The 25727-nt window shown below is 40.0% G+C and overlaps 1 protein-coding gene across 1 annotated transcript in view; it reads right to left on the bottom strand.

The window, feature by feature from the left end:
- The window catches only part of LOC126419598 (peripheral-type benzodiazepine receptor-associated protein 1-like), an 843217-nt gene that overhangs the window by 126099 nt on the left and 691391 nt on the right, over nucleotides 1–25727 (bottom strand). The window contains exon 12 of the mRNA XM_050086786.1: nucleotides 10026–10221. Within this exon, the coding sequence (XP_049942743.1) occupies nucleotides 10026–10221 (196 nt within the window). The remainder of the gene's footprint in view (nucleotides 1–10025; nucleotides 10222–25727) is intronic.

Genomic DNA, 25727 nt, shown 5'->3' with positions numbered 1-25727 from the left:
GGTTCCATCAGATTCACCTGGTCCTACTCCAAATCCCATGCCACTTTCCTTGACGTTGACCTCCACCTGTCCAATGGCCAGCTTCACACGTCCGTCCACATTAAACCCACCAACAAGCAACAGTACCTCCATTATGACAGCTGCCACCCATTCCACATCAAACGGTCCCTTCCCTACAGCCTAGGTCTTCGTGGCAAACGAATCTGCTCCAGTCCGGAATCCTTGAACCATTACACCAACAACCTGAAAACAGCTTTTGCATCCCGTAACTACCCTCCCGACCTGGTACAGAAGCAAATAACCAGAGCCACATCCTCATCTCCTCAAACCCGGAACCTTCCACAGAAGAACCCCAAAAGTGCCCCACTTGTGACAGGATACTTTCCGGGACTGGATCAGATTCTGAATGTGGCTCTCCAGCAGGGATACGACTTCCTCAAATCCTGCCCTGAAATGAGATCCATCCTTCATGAAATCCTCCCCACTCCACCAAGAGTGTCTTTCCGCCGTCCACCTAACCTTCGCAACCTCTTAGTTCATCCCTATGAAATCCCCAAACCACCTTCCCTACCCTCTGGCTCCTACCCCTGTAACCGCCCCCGGTGTAAAACCTGTCCCATGCACCCTCCCACCACCACCTATTCCAGTCCTGTAACCCGGAAGGTGTACACGATCAAAGGCAGAGCCACGTGTGAAAGCACCCACGTGATTTACCAACTGACCTGCCTACACTGTGAAGCGTTCTATGTGGGAATGACCAGCAACAAACTGTCCATTCGCATGAATGGACACAGGCAGACAGTGTTTGTTGGTAATGAGGATCACCCTGTGGCTAAACATGCCTTGGTGCACGGCCAGCACATCTTGGCACAGTGTTACACCGTCCGGGTTATCTGGATACTTCCCACTAACACCAACCTGTCAGAACTCCGGAGATGGGAACTTGCCCTTCAGCATATCCTTTCTTCTCGCTATCCGCCAGGCCTCAATCTCCGCTAATTTCTAATTTCAATTTGCCGCCGCTCATACCTCACCTGTCTTTCAACTTCATCTTTGCCTCTGTACATCCGCCCCGACTGACATCTCTGCCCAAAAAATGCCCAAACTCTTTGCCTTTACAAATGTCTGCTTGTGTCCGTGTATGTGTGGATGGATATGTGTGTGTGTGCGAGTGTATACCTGTCCTTTTTTCCCCCTAAGGTAAGTCTTTCCGCTCCCGGGATTGGAATGACTCCTTACCCTCTCCCTTAAAACCCATATCCTTTCATCTTTCCCTCTCCTTCCCTCTTTCCTGACGAGGCAACCGTTGGTTGCGAAAGCTAGAATTTTGTGTGTATGTTTGTGTTTGTTTGTGTGTCTGTCGACCTGCCAGCACTTTCATTTGGTAAGTCACATCATCTTTGTTTTTAGATATATATTTCCTACGTGGAATGTTTCCCTCTATTATAACTATATATATATATATATATATATATATATTGAAAAAATATCGATATGTCATTGTATCAATATTGTATCAACAGCTCTATTCCCAGTCTCCACAATTTTAACCAAACGTGCCACCTGGATTCTTCCTCCTGAAACCAGCTTCTTAGAACCCCACAGGTGAGGACTGGCATTGCAAAATGTCCTCAATTCTGACCAACTATTTTGCTTAAATTTACATTAATTTCTTCAGGTTCAGCATTTATTTTCTGTAACCATTCCTCTTCTTCACTTCCTTTTAGTATTCTATACCTTTTATTTCCTGACCAGACCCCGCCCCATCTCACCTGTCTACCACATATAATATGGACCTAGCTTTTTCTGTTCTTATCTCTTGCATGATTTTCTATTTTTTGTTAGTAATCTTTGTCTTGCTTATCACCCTGTCTTCCACTTTTAAAGTCTCAGCCTTTCAAATCTAATCGGTTGCAGTCCCCAAAAAATAAGTTTTTCCTTCTCATCCCATACAGTAGGTCTCCACTGACCTGTTTTTCCCCCTTCAACCCCTTCGATAGAGAAAGGTGCCTCTGGCTCTGAAAGCTCACCTGTTTCTGTAACTTTTATGTGTGATTTCTCCTGCTGCCACTTGGTAAGTAGATCTTTTATCCATCCACTGCCACTTGGTAAGTAGATCTTTTATCCATCCAATCACATGATATTTCCAAAATGTGATTATTTTCTTTGAGATATGTGCTAATGAAGTATGTAGTGGATTAAAACTAACTGAAAAATGATTTAAATGATTGAATAACAAAATCATAAAATTATTTGAAGAAAATAGGGATTTCAGACACAGGTATTTGGTTCCAGGCCAGGTTTGGGCATAGTTAAATCTGCTTTGCCACTTTTGACAAAATGTATTCAGCAACTGGTAAACAGAACAGTGGTTAAGAGTAAAATTTTCTATTACTTCATGCTTTCAACACAATGTTCTATGAAATACTATTGAACAAACTGTTGTTCCCAGTGTTCCTGGATTCACATAAATGAGACAGAGAGAGAGAGAGAGAGAGAGAGAGAGAGAGAGAGAGAAAGATGTTGAGCTAGTGAAACATTCCACAAGCAACAGAAAGCAGAAAGTGTCCTTCAAGGTTCCATTTTTTTTTATTGTTTGCTAGCATCCCCCTCCAATTCCATGTAATCTACATTATTCTCTTTTTTCACCACCTCATCCCCATTCTCTCTGTCTATATTCTCCCCCCCTCCCCATCTGTTCATCTTCTCCTCCCCCCTATTAGTGCCCACCTCATCCTTCCCTCTCCATCTCCTCCTCCCTCTTCTCTCTCTCTCTCTCTCTCTCTCTCTCTCTCTCTCTCTCTCCCCCTCCATGTTATCTTGCTCACCCCAATAGGATGATCGTGATTCTTACCCCCACATTATTTATTTCCAGGCTGTAACTAATATAAGCACCAAATTGGCTGAAATCATTCCAGGAGTTTAGGAGGAACTTTTTACCCATGTCTTTGCCTGAGTATGCACATGTCACATATATTTTACCTATATTTGACATATTTCACACGTATTTGTACACATATTTTACCTGTATCTCTAGCAACTTTTGACGTGTGATTTCATTTTCATGCAACTCAATGTTATGACATCCTGTCTCCTGAACTATGATTTGTACAATGACATAATTTTGCAGGTACATCCAGTGGTATATTGGCTCCTGTGTGTGAAATGTATTGTGAATAGAGTTAGAATTAAACAAGCAATAAGTTAAATGTCATACTTGATGTGGTAGTTTTTCATGCATATCAGTATTTACGATGTCACATCTTCTGAACTATGTGTCATACAACGGTATATTTTTCTACGTACTTTCAGCAGCACATATGAATACTGTCTGCAAAATTGGTTGCAAACAGAGTTAATAGTAAAGAAGCAATAAATTAAAACATCCTACATAAACCTGCAGTTTTTCTTTCATCTCAGTATTTGACGGAATCCCCTGAACGCATTTTTGTTGGTAGATTTAGTGCCATACGCAAATATTGTCTGCAATAAGTGTTGTAAATAGAGTTTATAGCAATGAAGTAAAAAATTTAAAAATCTTGCATGATGCAGTAGTTTTTCACACATCTCAATGTTTATGACATCAAATATCCTGAACTATTTGTCGTACAATGACATAATTTTTCTGGTATATTCAGTAGTATATGTGAATACTGTCTCCAAAATGTGACACAAATACAATTAGTAGTAAATAAATAAAAAGTCATGCTTAATGTCGGAGTTTTGCTGCATGAACATCGAAAACATACTAAGTAATAAACTTTTTTACAATTATAATTTTTTTGGGAGTCTTCAGCAAAACAGTTCCGCAAAGATTTGGAATTATGTGTACTGTTTGTTTCAAGTCTCCAAGTGCTCTCATTCTCAAATACTGGATAAGTGAAGTATTGGCATTCGCACATTATGGGCTATTCTGCTTTTTCACCTCCACACCCACCCTTTTGATACATAGGGGTTCCTAACCCCTACAGCAATGATTCCCAGACACTAAGTGACATGTATACCAAGCTTGGTTGAAACGAGTCCAGTGGTTTAGGAGATATGGAACATACAAGGTCTGTCCAAAAAGTTCTGGAACTTTGTCCACAAAATTCTTGTGCACTTACCTTTTACTTATTGAGCATGGGCTCCTGCAAAATACCCTCCTCCACAATTGATACAACACTCTCAATGATGTTTCTATTTCTAGAAGCAGTCTTGATACACTCCTTGCTGGATCACGTGAAGCACCATCTGATTATTTTCTTTTATCTCATCTATCACTGCAAATCTTCACCCTTTCAACAGGGTTTTCAACTTCAGAAATAAAAAAAGGAATCCATAGGGTCCAGGTCTGGAGAGTATGGAGGATGAGGCTGCACAGTGATTTCATTTTTTTGTGCAAGTCACGCACCAACAGGAATGAATGTGTGAGTGCATTGTTGTGATGCAAGAGCCTTGATTTGCCTTCCTACATTTCAGGCAGTTTCCTTCTCATGTTTTCTCTCAGGTGATGCAACACGTCCCCATAGTATCATCAATTAACAGTTTGTCCCTGTAGCACGGATTCAAGATGTGCTAATCCTTGAAAGTCAAATCTATCAGCATGGCTTTGACATCTGACCTGACCTGACAAGTTGTTTTTTTTTGTCTTGGAGAACCTTTCCCGACCCATTAAGATGACTGAACTTTAGTCTCAACATCATAAGCATAGACCCACATCTCATCATGAGTTATGATTCTATTGGGAGCCCTGGTTGGCGGGCCTGCAGCCAGGCGACTAGTGTGAGTTTGGGTGTTTTCGTAAAGATGAGTCATTTTAGGTTATAAAACATATAGTTTAGTACTGATTACATGGTAAATAGTTGTAGTAGTGTGCCTTTTAAGTGTACCATTAAAGATTTCATTTTTCTTTAAGTAATATAGCAGAAAAAGTGAAAAGATTGCACAGTCACATTTTCTGTTTACATTTTACTGCAGCAAATCTATAGAATTTCGTTTAGTTGTCCTTTGCTCTCTCCAGCAATTTAAGTTAACATACCTCTTCATTATTTAACTAGCATTTCCGGAAAGTAGCTTAAAGTTTAAGTTGTTGTTTCAGAAACTTTGCACTGTTGTTTTTGTTTACACACTGTTGCGTATAGGCCAAATTTGTGCAATCATATTTTCATGTTTATCTGTACTTTAACTGACTTATTCTTAATAAACTATTACGTTTATCATGAGTGAAAAGTGCTTGACTTGCCATAGGATTGTTAGGTTGGGGCTTTGGTGTGATGGGTGCTGTAGTTTTATCCATGTGGGTGACTGTAGTGGCGTGGGAATAGGGGAAGTAAATGAGACTCATCAATGGTTTTGTAGGATTTGTAGTAGAGATAGGAAGATACTAGAACAGGAGGGGAAGGCCTTTACAAATGTCTGCTTGTGTCTGTGTATGTGCAGTTGGATATGGATGTGTGTGCGAGTGTATACCTGTCCTTTTTTCCCCCTAAGGTAAGTCTTTCCGCTCCCGGGATTGGAATGACTCCTTACTCACTCCCTTAAAACCCACATCCTTTCGTCTTTCCCTCTCCTTCCCTCTTTCCTGATGAAGCAACTGTTGGTTGTGAAAACTTGAATTTTGTGTGTATGTTTGTGTTTGTTTGTGTGTCTATCGACCTTCCAGCACTTTCGTTTGGTAAGTCACATCATCTTCGTTTTTATATATATAAAAACACACGAAATTCAAGCTTTCGCAACAAACTGTTGCCTCATCAGGAAAGAGGGATGGAGAGGGAAAGACGAAAGGATGTGGGTTTTAAGGGAGAGGGTAAGGAGTCATTCCAATCCCGGGAGCGGAAAGACTTACCTTAGGGGGAAAAAATGACAGGTATACACTCGCACACACACACATATCCATCCGCACATACACAGACACAAGCAGACATTTGTAAAGGCAAAGAGTTTGGGTAGAGATGTCAGTCAAGGCGGAAGTACAGAGGCAAAGATGTTGTTGAAAGACAGGTGAGGTATGAGCGGCGGCAAATTGAAATTAGAAATTAGCGGAGATTAAGGCCTGGCAGATAACGAGAAGAGAGGATATACTGAAGGGCAAGTTCCCATCTCCGGAGTTCTGACAGGTTGGTGTCAGTGGGAGATATCCAGATAACTCAGACGGTGTAACACTGTGGGGAAAGACACTCCATCAAGAGTGTCTTTCAGCCGTCCACCTAACCTTCGTAACCTCTTAGTTCATCCTTATGATATCCCCAAACCACCTTCCCTACCCTCTGGCTCCTACCCTTGTAACTGCCCCCGGTGTAAAACCTGTCCCATGCACCCTCCTACCACCACCTACTCCAGTCCTGTAACCCGGAAGGTGTACACGATCAAAGGCAGAGCCACGTGTGAAAGCACCCACGTGATTTACCAACTGACCTGCCTACACTGTGAAGCTTTCTATGTGGGAATGACCAGCAACAAACTGTCCATTCGCATGAATGGACACAGGCAGACAGTGTTTGTTGGTAATGAGGATCACCCTGTGGCTAAACATGCCATATATATATATATATATATATATAACGAGAAGAGAGGATATACTGATTTTTTATATATATATATATATATATATATATATATATATATATATATATATATATATATATATATATATATATATATATATATATATAGATATATATATATATATATATATAAATAGATAAATAAACTTTTTATTTTTAAATTCAGTGCATTAGTATATTAGTAAAATGTGTTCATTAAAAAATGATGATCATTCCACTTGGGACCTTTGGAATGGGGCACTAGCTTATTTGTTTTAGTTGTAAATATTTGTCATGTATTGTTGTTTTTCTGACATGTTCCACATGCTGGAGGACCTCTTCACTATGGATCAATTGGAATGAAAGTAAATCTAATCTAATCTTATCTAATGAGCACCTCATTCTCATTTGCGCGATCCAAAATCTCTTCATAGATTGCGAGACGAAGGTCTTTCTAGTCTCGATTCATGAGCTGTGGGCTGAACTTGCCACCAACACAATGCATTCAAAGATGCTGTGTCAGGATTTCATGACACAATCCAACTGAAGTGTTACACTCTTTTGCAATCTCTCAGACAGTCAGTCTTTGATTAGCATGCACAATTTCATTGACGTTTCTGACATGAGCGTCGCCAGTAGACATTGAAGGGCGTCCTGAACGAGGGTAACCTTTAACTTCCGTCTGGCCATTTTTAAAATGTGTGAACCATTTGTAATGTCAATTACAGCTTAAGCACTCATCACTGTAGGCTTCCTTCATGATTAGGTGTGTCTCTGTGAAGATTTTCTTCAGTCTGTCGCAAAATTTAATGTAGATGCATAGCTCCTCTAACTCTGCCACCTTGAAATTTGCATTCTGTGCAGCACAATGTTCTAATCAATACAGCACTGAATAATAATTAACAGAATACAACAATGAAACTTCCAGCAGTTACACATCAAACACAGATATGTCCAGGGATGCCAACTGCATTTCGCTACAGCACACCACTGGTGGGAAATTATGAATGTTCCAGAATTTTTTGAACAGAACTTGTACATACATATTGACATACATTTCTATAATATGTACGGTTATGAAACATGTCAGTAGTAAGATATAAACTACCTAAATGCATTGAAGAAAATCCTACAGAAATTTTGGTCTTCTGAGAGAGGCACAGGGTTGGAGAGTAAGATACATTCATTACATACAACAGTTATACAAGGGAAAGATACAGTGAAATTTGTTAAATTTCCAAGAATATCCTGGTCAGGGCACATGAGGAGGATGGCATATGACAGGAGGCCAGAAAGAATAATGAAAAGATGATTGCATTCCATCAGACAGAAGGGCTGACCAATAGCAAGATGTCTGGACAATGACCTCACAAAGATGGAGATCTGAGGATGGAAGAAAAAAGTAGGGAACAGAGACAGGTAGAGGCAGGTTGTTGAGCCAGCCAAGGCCCATCAAGGGCTGCAGTGCTGAAGAAGAGGATGAAGAATAAGATTTAATCAGTATCCTGTAATATAATGCTAGCGCATTTTGTCAAAAACTCTAGAGATCTTAAAATAATACACAGAATGACAGATAACCAACTGGTACAGAATGATAGATAACCAACTGGTGTAATGCATACTCACTTTGCATCTATCATCAAGACACAATACAGAACCTACATTTTATTTAAAACAATCAAACTTCAACGAAAATTTATTTTCGGCATAAACATAAACAATGTCTAAAGTAAGTAAATTTCCACCTTGTGTTAGTATTCTTCGGCTTCAAGTCATTTAGTATACTTGATGACAGTCATAATATACTATACAAAAGCGAATAATTCATGCCACTGAATAATCTGCACACCCTAATTTTAAGGGACGGGGGAAAATTATTGGCTTTAATTTGTATTCATGTGTGTATGCTATCCATTGTGTATATTGCTGTGTGAGTACAGCTTCGAATAGCTGATTTATACACACATTTAGTCATTGCAGGACAGATGTTAGATCTTCAGAGATAATACAACGCACAATTACCACATAAGGTGGTAGCTTTTGTCACTCAACTATTATAAACATCACTGTACATCTTTGCTTCTAACTTCCACCGGCTCGTATCATTAGCTGGATTCCCATCTTGATCGATGTTACCAACAATGCTTATAAATAGGAATGTTCATGTCACAAATTTATCACATAACAATGAATATTCACGGCTTTTTTCTCTTAATCACCTGGAAGCTGTTAGTGATGGTAGTTTGTCTCCAGAATCCTAATCCTTTTTGATTGAAATATCATGATAGCTAGCCCCAGCTAGATAGGAGGCTATGATGTCTAGTTTTTTACTTAAGCCAATGCTTTGAGGGCACATTTCACTAGATCCATATCGTTGCTTCTCAACTATATAATCACAGAGCCTATTTTTGAGGTCTGAATGTTTCATTTTTTGGCCACGAAATGCCCAGTGAATACCATTCTTATACTGAAGCTGCATTTTGTTTTATTGCCAGTCATGAATATAACACTCACTCATGTTGTATTTTCTCCCAACTGCAAGGTTTCCAGTGTTCTCTTCTTCTTCAGAAATTTTAAGTTTTTCATTAGTTGTGTATGAATAATAATGATAATTTGTAGCCATAATTAACAAGTTAACATGTGATTAATACTTCACTTTTAATGTGTTACTGACATCTCACAGACTGAGACCACAACAACACTGTAGCATAACAGGATCTATTGTTGGAGGTAGAGCAGCACCAAACTTATTGCAATTAACCTGTACACCTGGTTGTCCATCCTTAAATACAGGAAAAAATATGCATGGATTATTCATGAATATATGATATGGTACCCAACTGTGGAGCCCTCAAATGGAAGCAAGCAATGGTTCTAAATCATAAAGTAATGCAGTGAGGATAATATGTAGAGTATTACACCTAGCTCTCACTGTAATATAACTATAGAAAATTTGTAATTAAGAGTTGCTATCATTATTTATTTTATGATGCACATATAGAGAACTATCACAATAGTTACCTTCAGTATGACATCCCAGAAGTAAAACACAAGGAACAAATATGATTTAACATAATTACACTCTATTCACACAAAAAAACAAAAGTGATTTCATTTAAAAGTCAAGCTATTAGTTCAACTATTCAAAAGAAATATGAAAGCATGTCTATTGGAACTGAGTGTTTGTGAAGCACACAATTTTTTGTTGAGGCAAAGAAAATGGCATCATTGGAAGTATGTATTATATTACTTGTAGAGTTCAGGTACTAGACATTACTGAAAATAAGTATAAACCATACTTTACAACTACAACTGAAAGTATGTTTATATTACTAATGAACTGAGACTTGATTGCCTCTGATGATCTGTCAGGTTTCTACAACAATAAGATTTATATCCTAACTAAGAAACTGTAATGATTAGGCAGTTTCCAATGTACTGTACTATCCAGACATAATACCTTACAAGTCAAAGAAAAGTGTGAAGAAAAGGAATCCTCACCGAGGGGCATTATTTCATGTCCTGAAAACTCCAATTCTTGACCAACATTGGTGGAAGCACTATCATCACAGTCCCTCAGTCCTTGGACAACAGCGTGGTGAAATTCCAGAAGGTCCTCTCCAACTAATTTTTGGATGAAATTGGAAGGAACCAAACCTCGACGACCATCCAGGAGCTCTCCATCAAAAAAACCATCCTGCACATTAAAATTTTTTTTATTACTTTCTGGCGTAGGGAACAAATTTAGCAGTATGTGACACTGGACAACTATTCCAGAAATATCGTACTGACTAACAAACAACTGTGTCTGTCAGCACTGTCAACACAGAGAAAAGCTGTCTGAGAAGTAACCTCCAATTTAAAATATAGAATGGGAAGTAGTGAGGAGAATATAACAGCACTACACTGACTCAACTCACTCAGAGTGTCAGAGCGATCAGAGGTGCAGTAATGAGAAAGCCATTTTACTTCTCATTCACATAAATTTAAAATTGTGTGCCAGTACCACAACAGCTGTACAGGCTGTGTTTGGCAGGTGCACATCATGACACGATGCACTTTGATGACTGTGTTATGCACCATTACACATGGCATGCAATTTTTGTATGATGAGATAAGGATGATGTATTTGCATCTGTTATAGATGTATAAACCTAGCAGCACTGAATAAAATGCAATTTTTAAAATACCGCCCAATATAATGATGTCTTTCCTCAAATTGATCAAGGCTGTGGTGCCTATCCAGAAAAAGTGTGACCTTACAATAAAATTATAATCAATGTAGCCACATTTGATACTATTTTCATGACATTTTAAATGCATGCTTGAACATAAATGGAGAAGCTAGTCAAGGCTGCAGCCTGCACTGTTGTATTTGACCACGAACAACACCTGTGCTATGTTCCCAATAGGTCGCAAGTGTCAGTATGGTCAAAATGGTGTTCTGTGTAGTGCATTGTGTTGGAGCTAAATGAATTTGAATGCAGGCAAATTGTTGGTCCTCATATGGAGTGTGCTTTCAGAACCAAGGAAGCTGAAGTTTTTGGTGTTTTGAGAGGCACTGTATCAAAGATTTATAACGCATGCAGGGAAAGTGGAAAAACACCATCCACTAAGTCATAATAAGGATGAAAATGTGTGTTGAGTGATCTGACAGGTGGTCACTGAAGAGGATTATGATGAAAAATAAGAGGAAAACAGCTGCAAAAGTCACTGCATAACTGAATTTTGCACTCATGAACTGTGTCAGCATCACAACATGAAGGGAGCTCCAGTAGCAGTTTTTTGGTGATGATTTTTGCAGCCATATCACAGTATTCCCTAGGTGCCATGGGTACTCTGCCAGAGTGAATTACTGCCAAGGGTTATTTGACCATTTCTGCTGATCAAGCACATCCCATAGAACAAGACTACAAGGCCCTGTTCATGCAGCTTGCATCATCCAACACTGGTTTCATGAGCACAACAATGAATTTTTGCATCTCCCCTGGCTACTACGGTCATCAGGTCTCAATGTTATTGGCCCATTGTGGTCTCCTTTGGAGAGAAGGTTGCATGATTGCTATAAACCTCCATCATCATTACCAGAACTTCCCACAATTTTGCCACAAGAATGAAGATTCCCTTGAAACGATATAGGATCTGCATTTATCCATTCTGAGACAACTGGGAGCTATTTTAAATGAAACGGGTTTCCTACACTGTATTAGGAATGGTAATATGTTATGTTTTTGGTGTTTTCACATTTTTTTTGGTCTTACCCCTGTAAATGTTAGCACAATACAAGGATCTAACATTATTTTCATTAAATACTGTATGCCCCTTCCTATGCAGAGAACTACTCATGAGTATTCTTCTTCAAACATTCCCTTCTCTGTAAACTACTGACACATTATACTACAAGGTGCATCAATAACATTGTGTGATCTTGTAAGAAATTATGTTTCTGGAAAGTACCAACTGAGTCAATCATGTTCTGTTATACTGTGAAAAGTGCCATGCTGTAAATTGTGTAAAAGGAAGCACTCTGACCTGGAATACAATAAAGGATATTCATTACAAGATCAACAATAAACACAAGGTTCTCCCAGAATGCAGTAAGTGTAAAACCAAACGCTTTCTTCAACATACTCTTGACATTTTGTACCAATATAATTTTCAAATTGCGATTTATTTATCTAGTGATATACAGTTATTAATTGTGTGATTGTGGCACATGAGACTTGTCAAAAATATAATTTACAGAAGTGATGTGGTAGCTAATTAAATAGAAAAGTATTTTAAAATTAATTTAATTTTTACTGAGAATGAGCAGCGATATTTACATAACAAAGCAAAATATAAGTGATATCCTGTTTTAAACATCAAGATATCTTTCATGAAATTGCAAAGTGAGTAGTAACATTTCACTAGCAGAGTATCAAATAACTTGGTGCTAAGTGGGAGCAAGGACTGGGTAAGAGTGGCTGACAGTCTGGAGGGAGGCAGCTGTTGTACTTGGTCAGAATGCAGGGTTTGATAGGTAGCAGGCACACAGGATAGCAATGTGACATATGGGGACCAGCACCAGCGAGTTTGCAGAGCAGACAATGATGATGACATGGAGGAGCCTATAAAGGAGACTGCATGCAAATCTGTCATGTGAGCCATACCAGAAGAACACTCAAGTATGTGGGATGCATACAAAATAGGACTAATAGAAGATATTGAATGTATACAGAGAAGGGTAGCACCAATGGCCACCAATGACTTGTTATCCTTGGGAGAGTGTCACAGAGAAGCAGATGAAACTAAACTGCAAGACACTTGAAGACAGATGCAAACAGAGCCCACTTAAGTTTCATGAAGCTGCTTTAAATGATGAATCTAGAAATATATTACAACTCTCTCCAGTAGGATCATGAGGATAAAATCAGATTACTTGTCCCACATATAGAGGCATTAAAACAATAATTCTTCCCACACTCCATACATGAATGGGATGAAAAGAACCTGTAATAACTAGGACAATGGGAAGTAACATTTGCCATGCACTTTACACTGGTTTGCAGAACATGGATGTAGTCGTAGATATAGATTTTGTTGGCAGGGGAGACAGAACAGAGAAGAGAGTCTGTATAGAAGAGGGTGAAGTTAGTGTCCTGGGGCAAGATGGAGGTGAGTGTGAAGCAGAGGGCTAATGGAGATCGACACCAAGAATATTTTGAGAGCAAAGGATGTTGCAAGAACAACTTCCATCTATGATGTTCAGAAAAGTTGATGCTAGAGCGGGGACCTAGTTGGAACAGGTAGTGAAGCAACCACTGAAATCAGGCATGTTTTGTTTAGCAGCATGTTCTGTCACTTGGGGATCAACTCTGCTTTCAGCTGCAGTTCGTAGGTGACCATTCATTCTGGTGGTTGGTGGTCATGCCCACATAAAATGCTGTGCAGAAACTGCAGCAGAGATAGGTATATGAAATGGGCTGCTTTCACAGGTGGCTCTTCTTCTGAGGGGATCACACATTCCAATCCACCCGAGACAAACCATCATGCCAGTCAACCAGCACAACTGCGGTCTTGGCACTGTGGAATCAGCAGGCACATTGTAGCTGTACAGATGTGTGTGTGTGTGTGTGTGTGTGTGTGTGTGTGTGTATTATGTACTCTAGCTTGAAAAAGGATTTGTTTGAAAGATAGTGATGTTTCCAGTCTCGTTTGTTGCTGTTGATGACTCAACACCTCTACTATAGTGCGAGTTGTTGCCTTTATTCTTAGATTATTTACATGCAACCACATCTTTCCATAATATAAAAAAGATATTGGTTACTTCAAGAACAGTAATATGTGTTACGAAACTTAATATCTTTCATCATTTAACACAATTTTTTTTTATCTCTTCATAACTGCATCTTATGGGAAGAAGTAATGTCTTAAAATACTTCAGCCTCAGTTAGTAAATCTCACTACCATGACATATTGGAGCTTTCATTGCAGACCATATGTCCTTCGGGAAGTAGTAGTGGCATTTCTTAAATTTATCCATGTTGTATAGATTTAGTTGAGGTCTGCAACTGTGTTATAAATTTATGAAACAATTTTTTCCGCTTCCATCACTTTTTACTAATATTCATTACCTTGACATGTTTCTGCTACATTCTACCACCATGATGTACTTTACAGTTACATACATTAATTTGAAGTGAGTTACATATACATTAATCTGAAGTGTGATGAGGTTTTATTTGCTGGGTGTGTCAGTGAGGTTATGTACTAAAATTTAATCCTGTACAGAGATTTCACTTATTTCAGTGTGTACATTAACAACAAAAACAATCGATTTTTGACAACACAATGTACTTGGATAGATAAAAAATCTACTCACCAAGCTGCAGCAGCAGGAGAACACACACATAGAAGAAGATTATATTTATGCAAGCTTTTGGAGACAGTAGGTTTTTCTTGCAGCAGAAGGTTTGAAGGACAAGGGGGAGGTGTGAAGGGAAAGAACTGGAGAGGTTTAGGGAAAGGGGTATATTTCAGAGAAGTCACCCAGAACTGCAGGTCAGAAGAGACTTACAGGACAGGATGAGAAGGAAAGACTGATTGTTGAGGACTGCACCGGATGAAGGTTGAAGACACATGCAAGACAGAGATTACTGCTTAAACAACACGCATGAGTTAATAAGAGTGAAAAGCTAAGTGCACTGTATGTAACAGTGGTGGGAGGGAGATGGTGAAAACTGACGGGCAAGAAAATGAAAAATGTGGAAAACTAACATGGAGTGAAGAATGGAGTAGCTACTGTGAAGAAATGCTTAGATGGAAGAAATTAAAGTAAATTAAGGCCAGGTGTTTCAGCACCAGTTCCCACCTGTGGATTTCTGCGGAACTGGTGTCTGCGGGAAACAGGCAACGAGGTCACGACTGTCATGTTGTAGAGCATACACTGCAGTAGGATATTGTGTGTTATCAGTAAATACCCACTGCCTATGCTCATTCATCCAAACTGAGAACTTGATGGTAGTCATGTTGACGTAAAAGGCTGAACAGTGTTTACTTAACAGCTGGTATATGACATGTCGTTTCACAGGTGGCTCCCTCTTTGATAGTATATGTCCATTTTATGCCATCCCCCTATCATCTCTGTTATGTGCAATGCACTTAGGTTGTCTCTCTTATTAACTCATACACAATGTTTTTGCAGTAGTCTCTGTCTTGCATATTACCCTGTGTTCCATGTTTAAGCTCCCAGGTTTTCAAATCTCATCTGGTGCAGTCCCCAACAATCAGTTTTTCCTACTATTCCCATCCAGTAAGTCTCTCATGACTTGCGGTTCTGGATGACTTTTCCAAAATCTATCCCTTTTTCTGAATGTCTCCAATCCTTTTCTTTGACCCCTCTTCCTTTCCCTTCAACCCTTCTGCCAGAAGAAGGACCCACTGTCTTTAAAAGCTTGCATTAGTTTAACTTTCTTTTATGAGTGTGTTCTCCTGCCGCCACTTGGTGAGTTGATTTTTATCTATCTACTTACATTTTAGTGTGTACCTTAAGTGAGATTGAGATGTATGTTCCAACATCTAACTTACGTCCTTACATACATTTTCGTTGATTATGTATTTGTCTTGCACACAGAGCACAATAATGCACACAACACCATCACTTATGACTTCCATGTTTAGTTGTTTACATTCTAAAAACTTGTAAGTGCCAAAAAAAATTTATTCCATTTGCAAAGATAGCAAACACAATGACAATACTTCTTTTTATAAGCATCTTTATGTTATAGCATATATTAAATAGTATGTTTATTTAGTTTTTATTTTTATTTTGATAATGTCAAGAATTTTTTCCCTCAGTTAACTCATTTATACTGGAGAACATATTCCACATTGAAGAAATTATTGAAGAAATTTATGTTGTTACCTTTATTCTTACATTATTTAATTCTAACACAACTTTTCATGATATAAAAATAAACTGATTACTTCAAAAACAGTTATATGTGCTAAAAAATCAATGAAACTTTCAAGTTCTTCACTCACATGCATTTTGAGCCCCTTGTCTGTTTCTTGTAATGCATGAAGATCATTCACAATGTCCTTAAATGGGTGGCCAGTGCCTTTAATGTGAACAGCCATAGCTGATTTAACGTAACTGTTTGTGTGGTATGCCCTTATGGTGAGTTGTATTCTTCTTGTAACTCTCGTCTAGTATGGCCTACAAATAGAGCTACACACTATTTTGAAAATGTCTGATTGGATGTGTTTAGGTAGTGTCTCAGTGTGTGTTGTAGTATGTTATGCTTTGTGAAAGTGATGTTAATGTTGTATGGTTTGAAAATATTTGTTGTTTTGTATGAGTGTTTGATTATAAATGTTATGCTAGTCATCACTTTCTTTTTTTATACTCTGTCAACCTGCCGGTTTATCTTTTTTTTCTTCTTTTCTGTATGAGGTTGTCAATAGGTGTGTCGTCATAGTCATTTGCTGCAGCTATTTGTTTGATCTTGTTGACAACAGTAGTGCCTCACACTCTGCCAACCAGTTATTCAACTCATACTTGGCAGGTTGCTTGTGTACAACCTGGAATGAAAGATTCTAAGATATTTTGGCTCTACACTACCCCTCCTTTTTTTGGATCAAAATCAACCCTAAATTCACAATGCATAATTGACTCAAAATGGAGATGGTAGATAGATAATTGAAAACTGAGGATTTTCGTTATCATATGTGGGGTCCACAAATGCATATTTTCCCAGAAATCAAAGAAAGCAATTGTTATGACTGCCACTTACCATAAGGTAACTTGCCATAAGGTAAATGCTGGTCTGTGAAAGCTCAGCTGGTGTAGCAATGTGTAGGTTCTCTAAATGCCCTACACATGTAAATAAATATTTGTAATGATTCTTATTTGTGCTGTCTCCATCATAGGGAAGTACAACTATATCTGAGTACACTGACAGAAAACTGAAAGCTATACTATCAATTTCTTTATGTATGTCAATTGTTTATTTTCACAGTGTCTGTCGCTCTTTTGAGCTGGTGTGATAAAGACGTATGTTCTTGCACCCTCCCAATATTATGTTCATTAAAAGTTTTAGTCTCTTACTGAGCTAGGCTCTAATCCCCACATCCTGATGTAATGAGGACTTGAATTTTTTAATGGACCTTTCTGGAGAAGACGTCAACATGAAGACAGAATAGCCACTGCAGTCACATTGACATTGTTGTACATCATTTGGAAGACGAGATAAATATCAAGCCATACATCAAAACTCAAAGGAATTAATCTTCAATCAATGTTCCAACACATTCCTTAACCCGCATGCTTCCATACCTGCACATTTCTGGACTTACAATTTCTGGTGCATCAGCATAACTATGTCAGCTCTGAACAATTCAAGTCATCTCTCTCCCTAGGTGACCTACACTAGGGCATTGCCACTAGGAGAGAGTTAGCATGTATGTAATAATTTAAAATAATTATATAATTTTGTAAATTTTCTATTATACTTATTGTCATCTTTCTCTGTTTCATGAATGGAACACTACACTATCGCAGTGAGGATGGAAATCACACGATGTGAAAAACATTAAACATAATCAGTTGGACAATTAATTCCAGAAGGATAAAAAAAGCCAAAGAAAATGTAAGAAAATCCACAGTCCACTGTGCGCATGACTTCGCTTAGTAGCATCTCTGCCAATAGTGACTGTAGCACCCTTCCTAATTCAATTCCCAAACTGAAACATTCTCATAAAATATTTAGACATTTGGATAGAAAATTAATTTTTGGGAGAGAAATGTGTGCATACAATTGTGTTATGCCAACAATGCATTTTGATACATATCAGCGAGGCACTGAATGGGTTGTGTAATGGTATCTTGACTATTACAAAGAGAATATTTCATTTTCAAAAGTATTCATTTATTTTACCATTCTGCAAAACTATAAAAAAAAAATTGAGTACAGCAGCTAGGCACTTCATTGCCAGTCCATTGCCAGATAGCCAGACACAAGATGTTGCCAATATGGACATGGCAACAAATGAAATCAAAACTGAAAATGTCAGTTGCAGTGATGATAACTAATTACATTTTTCAGTTACCATTGACACAGATGATAGTAAACATTATCATTCAAAACAGATATGATAATGACTGTAGGTGGACAGGGTGCACTGTGCACACTGGAAACCCAGATCACAATGCAAATGTTACAACCATTATTTAAACAAAGCTCCAATGTTTCTACACGACTGTAATGAATAGCAAAATCAAAAACTTAAGCAAAGCATCAATGAAAAATTTAATGATTTTACAAAACAATCGACATACACACAAAAGGAATTACTTGAACAGCAAAGTCGAACTCTTGATGCTTTCAAAACCAACATTAACACAACAATTCAATGACTTGGCAAAAGATTTGCACACTGAACTTTCAAACGAATTATTGGATAAACTTTTAAGCATGGGGAAAGATCTAAACACACAACTGCTCACTGGTCTGTCACAAGATGTAAATACACACATCAATAAAAGTTCTGAGAGTTCCAGAACCTGTACAGAAAATTGGAATAGAGATCAACATAAACAACATCTGCGCCTTTTTCGGTGCTCATGAAAACCACACATTGCACGTTGTACCACCATACAGCGTGACCTTCAGAGATGGTGGTTCAGATTGCTGTACACACCAGTACCTCTAATACCCAGTAACACCTTGATACCTGTATGCGTTGTGGCATTCTATCCACAAGTTCATCAAGTCACTGTTGGTACATATTGTCCCACTCCTCAACGGTGATTCGGTGTAGATCCCGCAGAGGGGTTGGTGGGTCATGTCATCCATAAACAGCCCTTTTCAATCTATCCAAGGCATGTTCACTAGGGTTCATGTCTGCAGAACATGCTGGCCATTCTAGTCAAGCAATGTTGTTATCCTGAAGAAAGTCATTTACATGGTGTGTATAAAGGGGGCACAAATTGTCATCTATGAAGATGAATGCCTCATCAATATGCTGCCGATTTGGTTGTGCTTTCAGTCGGAGGATGGCATTCACGTATCATACAGCCTTTATGGCACCTTCCATGACCACCAGTGGTGTACATCAGCCCCACATAATGCCACCCCAAAACAGCAGTGAACCTCCACACTGCTGCACTTGCTGGAGAGTGTGTCTAAGGTGCCCAGCCTGACCAGGTTGCCTCCAAACACATTTATGTCGATTGTCTGGTTGAAGGCATATGCGACACTCGTGGGTGAAGAGAACTTGATTCCAATCCTGAGCAGTCCATTTGCCCAGCATGTTGTTAGGCCCATTTGTACTGCTCTGCATGGTGTCGTGGTTGCAAAGATGGACCTTGCCATGGGGTGAAGTTGCGCATCCTGCAAACTATTGTGCACAGTTTGAGTCATAACATGGTGTCCTATGGCTGCGCAAAAAGCATTATTCAACATGGTGGCATTGCTGTCAGGATTCCTTTGAGCCATAATCCGTAGGAAGCGGTCATCCACTGCGGTAGTAGCCCTTGGACAGCCTGAGTGAGGCATGTCATTGACAGTTCCTGTCTCTCTGTATCTCCTCCATGTCCGAATGTCGCTTTGGTTCACTCCGAGATGACTGGACACGTCCCTTGTTGAGTGCCCTTCCTGGAACAAAGTAACAATGCGAACGCAATCGAACTGTGGTATTGACCATATAAAAAAGTTGAACTACAGACAACGTGAGCCGTGGACCTCCTTCCTGGTGAAATGATTGGAACTAATCGGCTGTCGGACCCCCTCCATCTCATAGGTGCTGCTCATGCATGGTTGTTTACATTTTTGGGCAGATTTGGTGACACCTCTGAACAGTCAAAGGGACTGTGCCTGTGGTACAATATCCACAGTCAACGTCCATCTTCAAGAGTTCTGCGAACTGCGGTGATGCAAAACTTTTTTTGATGTGTGTAATATAAGCCAAATAATGTCATCAATAGGAGAGACACAAGAATGGTTCATGGAAAAGAAGGAGGTATCTGAGGCTCAGACAAAAATGCAGCAGGAGCATTCACAATTGTGCCAGAATATAAATACACTCGAGGTACTGTTGACAGGTTGCAAACAGCATACAAAGATCTACCCGAACAGGTACAAGATCTATCATTGCAACTAGGTAGCATAAAATTAAATACTCTGTTCATGAGAAAGGAGCAAGAAAGAATAGATAAAGACATTAAGGAAATAAAGGATAGAGCCAAGGCTGCTATGCTAGACCAAGGCAGTACTCTGGCACAGAATGTAGTCCAGTAACACAAGGGATATGCAGATGTGATCGAGGAAGTGATGAAGGTACAGAAGACAGAACTAACAGCTGAAACAGATCAGAGGTTGAAAGCAGTGGAGGAAAAATCACAGACTAACATAATTAGTAACACTGTGAAGGAAAGGGAACATTCAACCCCAAGTTATCTGGTGTCAACAGACAGGACAGGTGATTCAAACATCTGTCTGCACTTGAATCCTAACCTGTCAGGTGAAATAGATCACCCTAACCTGTCAGGTGAAATAGATCACAACTATAACATGCAGCAAGCACGGCCAACTTCTGTCCCTCTTGTGCAGAAGTATTTGGAATACGATTTCATACATCAAAAAAATGCCACGCTGGCAACAGACAGTGCTGCTTGCTTTTCCACCTTTCTCATGGATGAAGGCTTATTACAACACAGACAGTTTCCGATTTTTTCTTCCAAAGGTAAGCAAATGAACCCAGTAGTAAAAAATTGTTAAGGCTTTCATGGCCACCTGTTGACAAACTGCCTATTGGCTCCTGTCTTGGGTTCTTCGGTCGACGTTCATCTAATGATTTTACTGACGTTTCGCCAGCACGAGTGGCTGGCATTGTCAAAGCTTCACCCTCCATTGCCGGTGGTAAACTTGAGCCAACATTGCGGTTACAGACTATATGTACCTGGCGCGCCAACGGCCGAGGTCTTCTCCACGGTCATTTCCGGTGCAGTTCTCCTCTTGCTACCTGCGACGATCGTTCACTGCAGTACGGGAAGCCAGGATCCATTTACTTTAAGGCTTTCCTCTTTCTTGTTGAAACTGTTTGCCTGTTTTTGTATTTATACAGTTTCTCTGAACAAGTGTGTGTGATAGTGCTTCTTTACAGCCAGAACTTCCGTGTCGGTGAATTTTATTACGCGGTCAGTCTCACTCAGTGCATGCTCTGCCACGACCGATTTCTCCACCTGCCCCAACCTGCAATGTCACTTATGCTCTTTGATCCTAGTGTTTATTGATCGTCCAGTCATCCCGAGATAAACTTTTCTGCATGTGTATAGTATATGGTATATTCCCAACATTGCAAGCGGGTCCCTTTTCTCCTTTGCTGATCTAAGACACTCTTTGATCTTCTTTGTCAGTTTGAAAATCATCTTTACGCCATGTTTGCACAATATACGGCTGATTCTGTCCATCACTATGGGAATGTATGGCAGAAAGGCCGTATCCGACTTTCTTTTTCCGATTCCTTACTTCGTTGTGTGTTTGGCTCTGTTACACTTCTAATATAATTTGTGGAGTACCCGTTGCTCCTCAGAACACTTTCCAGGTGTTGTATTTCTCATCTGAGGTGCTGCAGCTCACATATTCATCCTGCTCTCATTACGAGAGTATTAATCATGCCTCTTTTCTGGCTCGGGTGTGGTTTGATAGTTTGTGCAGGTATCGGTCTGTGTGTATCGGTTTTTGATACATGCTGTGTCCCAAGTTTTTGCCGTCCCTTGTGACCAGCACATCTAGAAATGGCAGGTTTTTGTCTTCTCTACTTCCATGGTAAATGTTATGTTGGCATGGAGGCTGTTCAAGTGTCTTAGGAAGTCACCGAGCTGTTCTTCACCATGGCTCCACACCACAAAAGTATTATCGACATACGTGTACCATACCTTAGGTTTGCAAGTCGCCAAGTCCAGTGCCTGTGCTTCAAACTGTTCCATGAAACAGTTGGCCACCACTGGACTAAGAGAACTACCCATGGCGACGCCTTCCAGCTGATTGTAGAAATCGCCATTCCACATTAAATAACTCGTGGTGAGACATGCATGGAAGACTTGCAGGAAAATGGAACTGATGTGCTCCAGAGCGTCACTGAGTGGCACTTTCGTAAGCAACGAAACAACATCAAAGCTGACAAGGATGTCGTTTGGTGCAAGTTTCAGTTTCTTCAGCTTCTCAATGAAATGTCCTGAGTCCTTTATGTATGTGTCGGTATTCCCCATGTGTGGCTGGAGCAGAGAGGCTAAGTGTTTTCCAAGTTTATACGTTGGTGAGCCAGGAGCGGTAACGATCGGTCTCAGTGGAATGTTGTTGTTATGGATCTTGGGTAATATATACCGTCGAGGTGGTAGGGCTTCTGTGTTGTGCAGGTTGCTCTGTATGTCCGCTGGCAGAGAAGACACCTTGATTAATCGATTCATATTCCATGTGATACGACGCATCAGATCTGCACTTAGTTTTCAGTACATCGTCGGATCTAATAGGTCTCGAATCTTTTGCTCATAATCTTTGGTCTTCATTACAACGGTTGCATTCCCCTTATCGGCAGGCAGTACCAATATACTCTTGTCGGCCGTGAGATTCTTAATGGCTTGTACCTCTTCTTTCTTCCGGCTGCAAGCTGGTGGTTTTGCTTGGCACAGTATCCTGGCTGTTTCAGTGTGTATTTCTTCTGCCCTTTCACAAGGAAGGGTCCAAATAGCTGCTTCGGTGTTGGCAATGATGTCCTCCATAGGTATAGTTCTCGGGATGATAGCGAATTCCCTCCTTTTTGAAGAACAGACACTTCCTCTTCGGTCAATGGTTGTTCAGTGAGGTTCACCACTGTGTGTGACATGTCGGGAATCACCTTGTCGGTCTGCTTCCGGCATCTTTGGAATGTTTTCTTCTGTCGCTCAGTGCAACGCTCCAGTTCATTCTGTATGCTCCTGTGAGTGATGCTGTTGATCTTGTCCCAGTCATCTCGATGTATTCTGCTACTTAGTTGATAGAAAATGTCCAGAATTCCTGATCCGTTCGTACCAAGTCCCTCCGTGTTGTATGAATTCGCTCACGAAGAAAAGCTCATTGCATTCTGTCGTAGATACGATGTGCTTGGGCGGTGGTGAATAGGCACTTATATCTCAAGAACGTCAGTGTAGCACATTCATCTCGGCACTGTGACAGGAAGGTGAGAGAGGACATCAACTGCGCTTCCTTCTTCCATCGTTGGTCAAGGTGTTAGTACAACTTGCAAATCTCCTCCCCATAGAGGCGTAATACAAAATTGTTAAGGCTTTTGTGGCCACTTGAGAAACTGCCTATTGGCTCCTGTCTCGGCGAAGTAAGGAATCTGAAAAAGAAATGTCGGGTACAGCCTTTCTGCCATACATTCCCAGAGTGACGGACAGAATCGGCCGTATATTGCACAAACATGGCGTAAAGACGATTTTCAAACCGACAAAGAAGATCAAAAAGTGTCTTAGATCGGCAAAGGAGAAAAGGGACCCACTTGCAATGTCGGGAATATACTGTATACCATGCACATGCAGAAAAGTTTATGTCAGAATGACTGGACAATCAATTTACACCAGGATCAAAGAGCATAAGTGACATTGCAAGTTGGAGTAGGTGCAGAAATCGGCTGTGGCAGAGAACGCATTGAGTGAGACCGACCACGTAAGAAAATTTGCCGACATGGAAGCTCTGGCTGTAGAGAAGCACTTTCACACATGCTTGTTTAGAGAAGCTGTAGAAATACAAAGACACGCAAACAGTTTCAACAAGAAAGAGGAAAGCCTTAAGGTAAACGGATCCTGGCTTCCTGTACTGCAGTGTACGACAGTTGCGGGTAGCAAGAGGAGAACTGCACCAGAAATCACCGTGAAGAAGACCGTGGCTGTTGGCGCACCAGGTACATATAGACTACGGCCACGAGCTTGGCTCCAGCTCACCACCGGCAATGGAGAGTGAAGCTTTGACACTGCCAGCCACTCGTGCTGGCGAAACGTCAGTAAAATTATTAGATGAACGTCAGCCGAAGAACCCAAGACAGAAGCCAATAGGCAGTTCGTGAACCCAGTAGTGTTCGTAAGAACCTTGGAATGTTTTGCCAAGGAACTGGACTGAAGCACAGAAGATATTCTATGTGGTAGGTTAACCACAGGGTGATATCTTGCTGTTGGCCACTAACATGGTGGATAAATGTCACATCTATGAACAGTTTGAATGGACATTCCTAGACAAATTTTGGTCCATCACAGTGCAAGAGAGACTGCCCATTTAACCTGATGCCATTCGGCAGTAAATATGGAGGGCTCAGAAGATACTTTGAGAAGTATCTACACATAGCCTGTTACAGGACAAACCTGACATCGCACATAGATGCCCTAAAAACTTTCAAAAATGACTAACAGTTAACAAATTTGAGAAATTAATCACCACTCCTGAGCACAATATAGAGAATTCCCTTTCAGTTCTCAATTTCATTGATCTTATCCATAAACAAAGAGCTGCGCAACCACGAAGTGATGGCATGCAGGCAGACCCCACACAAACTAATTAACAAAACAGTGGGAGTGGGAATGGCAATAACAACAAACACAGTTGGCAGCCATATTCCCCTCACAGCAATACCAACAGGAACCAATTTGATAACAGAAAAGAACAAAAATGCAAGTGATGACAAAAAATTACCAAGGACAGAATTTCAATAAGTCAGGATTTAATAGCCAGAGTAGTCAGCAAGTGTACAAAGCATTTCTGACCAGGAGCAATGACCTAAGTGGCAACTGGCAAGGGCAGAACACAACCACGTGACAAAATAATCTGCCATTGTTTGACTACAATTAGTACAATCAAAATTACATTTCAAATAGCAGCCAGGGACAACAAAATTTCGAACTGAGGGCCACACAAGATACTAACTGGCAAAACCAGATGCATAATGTGCATACAATCGACGTTACCCCTAATGAGGAAGTTGGTGCTCAGGATAATTCAAAAAACACAAATTGGTATAGATAGGCCCCATTTGATGACCATTAATAGGGGAAGGGGCACAGAACTAGTTAAAAGCTGTTGTCATTGATATGACAACTATGGTGATATCAAAGATGATGTGTGTCCGGAAGATATTACCAACTGTGTAGATGAAAGTGAAGACACAGTACAGGCAGTAATAAATACACACATGTTTGTCTAATGGTACCCATAGTACTGAACACTGGAGCTACTATGAATATAATTTCTAGGGTTTGTTTGATCAGTTACAAAAACAAGGACACATATCGACAATTCCAGTCCAGAACTGTAAAATCCAATCTGCTGTAGGAGGTAAGTCTAAAGGCGTAAAATTGTAGGCATGGATTCCTATTCAAATTGACAGCTTCTCTTTACAATGCATTTTTTTTGTGGTTGAAAGGCTAATGGTAAACTATCTTATCAGCAGGGACACCTTTAGGAGGTACCAAGAACAAACTGACATTGGTAAGGGGAAGTGTCATTTCATTGTTAATGACCAACAATATTTAGTAGACCTAGTCAAGTCAAATGCAAATGCAAATGCAAAAGCAAACCAAAACACAGTGCTGACATTCAAATACAACTCTTCTATCCAACTGTCATGTTTGTAAACACACTGAGAAATGAGTAATCACAGGAAGAGGAAACAGGCCCTGAGACCATGCATGCC

The sequence above is a fragment of the Schistocerca serialis genome, chromosome 9 (assembly GCF_023864345.2).
Source record: "Schistocerca serialis cubense isolate TAMUIC-IGC-003099 chromosome 9, iqSchSeri2.2, whole genome shotgun sequence".
In the NCBI taxonomy this organism is placed as follows: Eukaryota; Metazoa; Arthropoda; class Insecta; order Orthoptera; family Acrididae; genus Schistocerca; species Schistocerca serialis.
The sequence above is the reverse complement of the archived record's forward strand: the minus strand, read 5'-3'. Positions and strand labels throughout refer to the sequence as shown.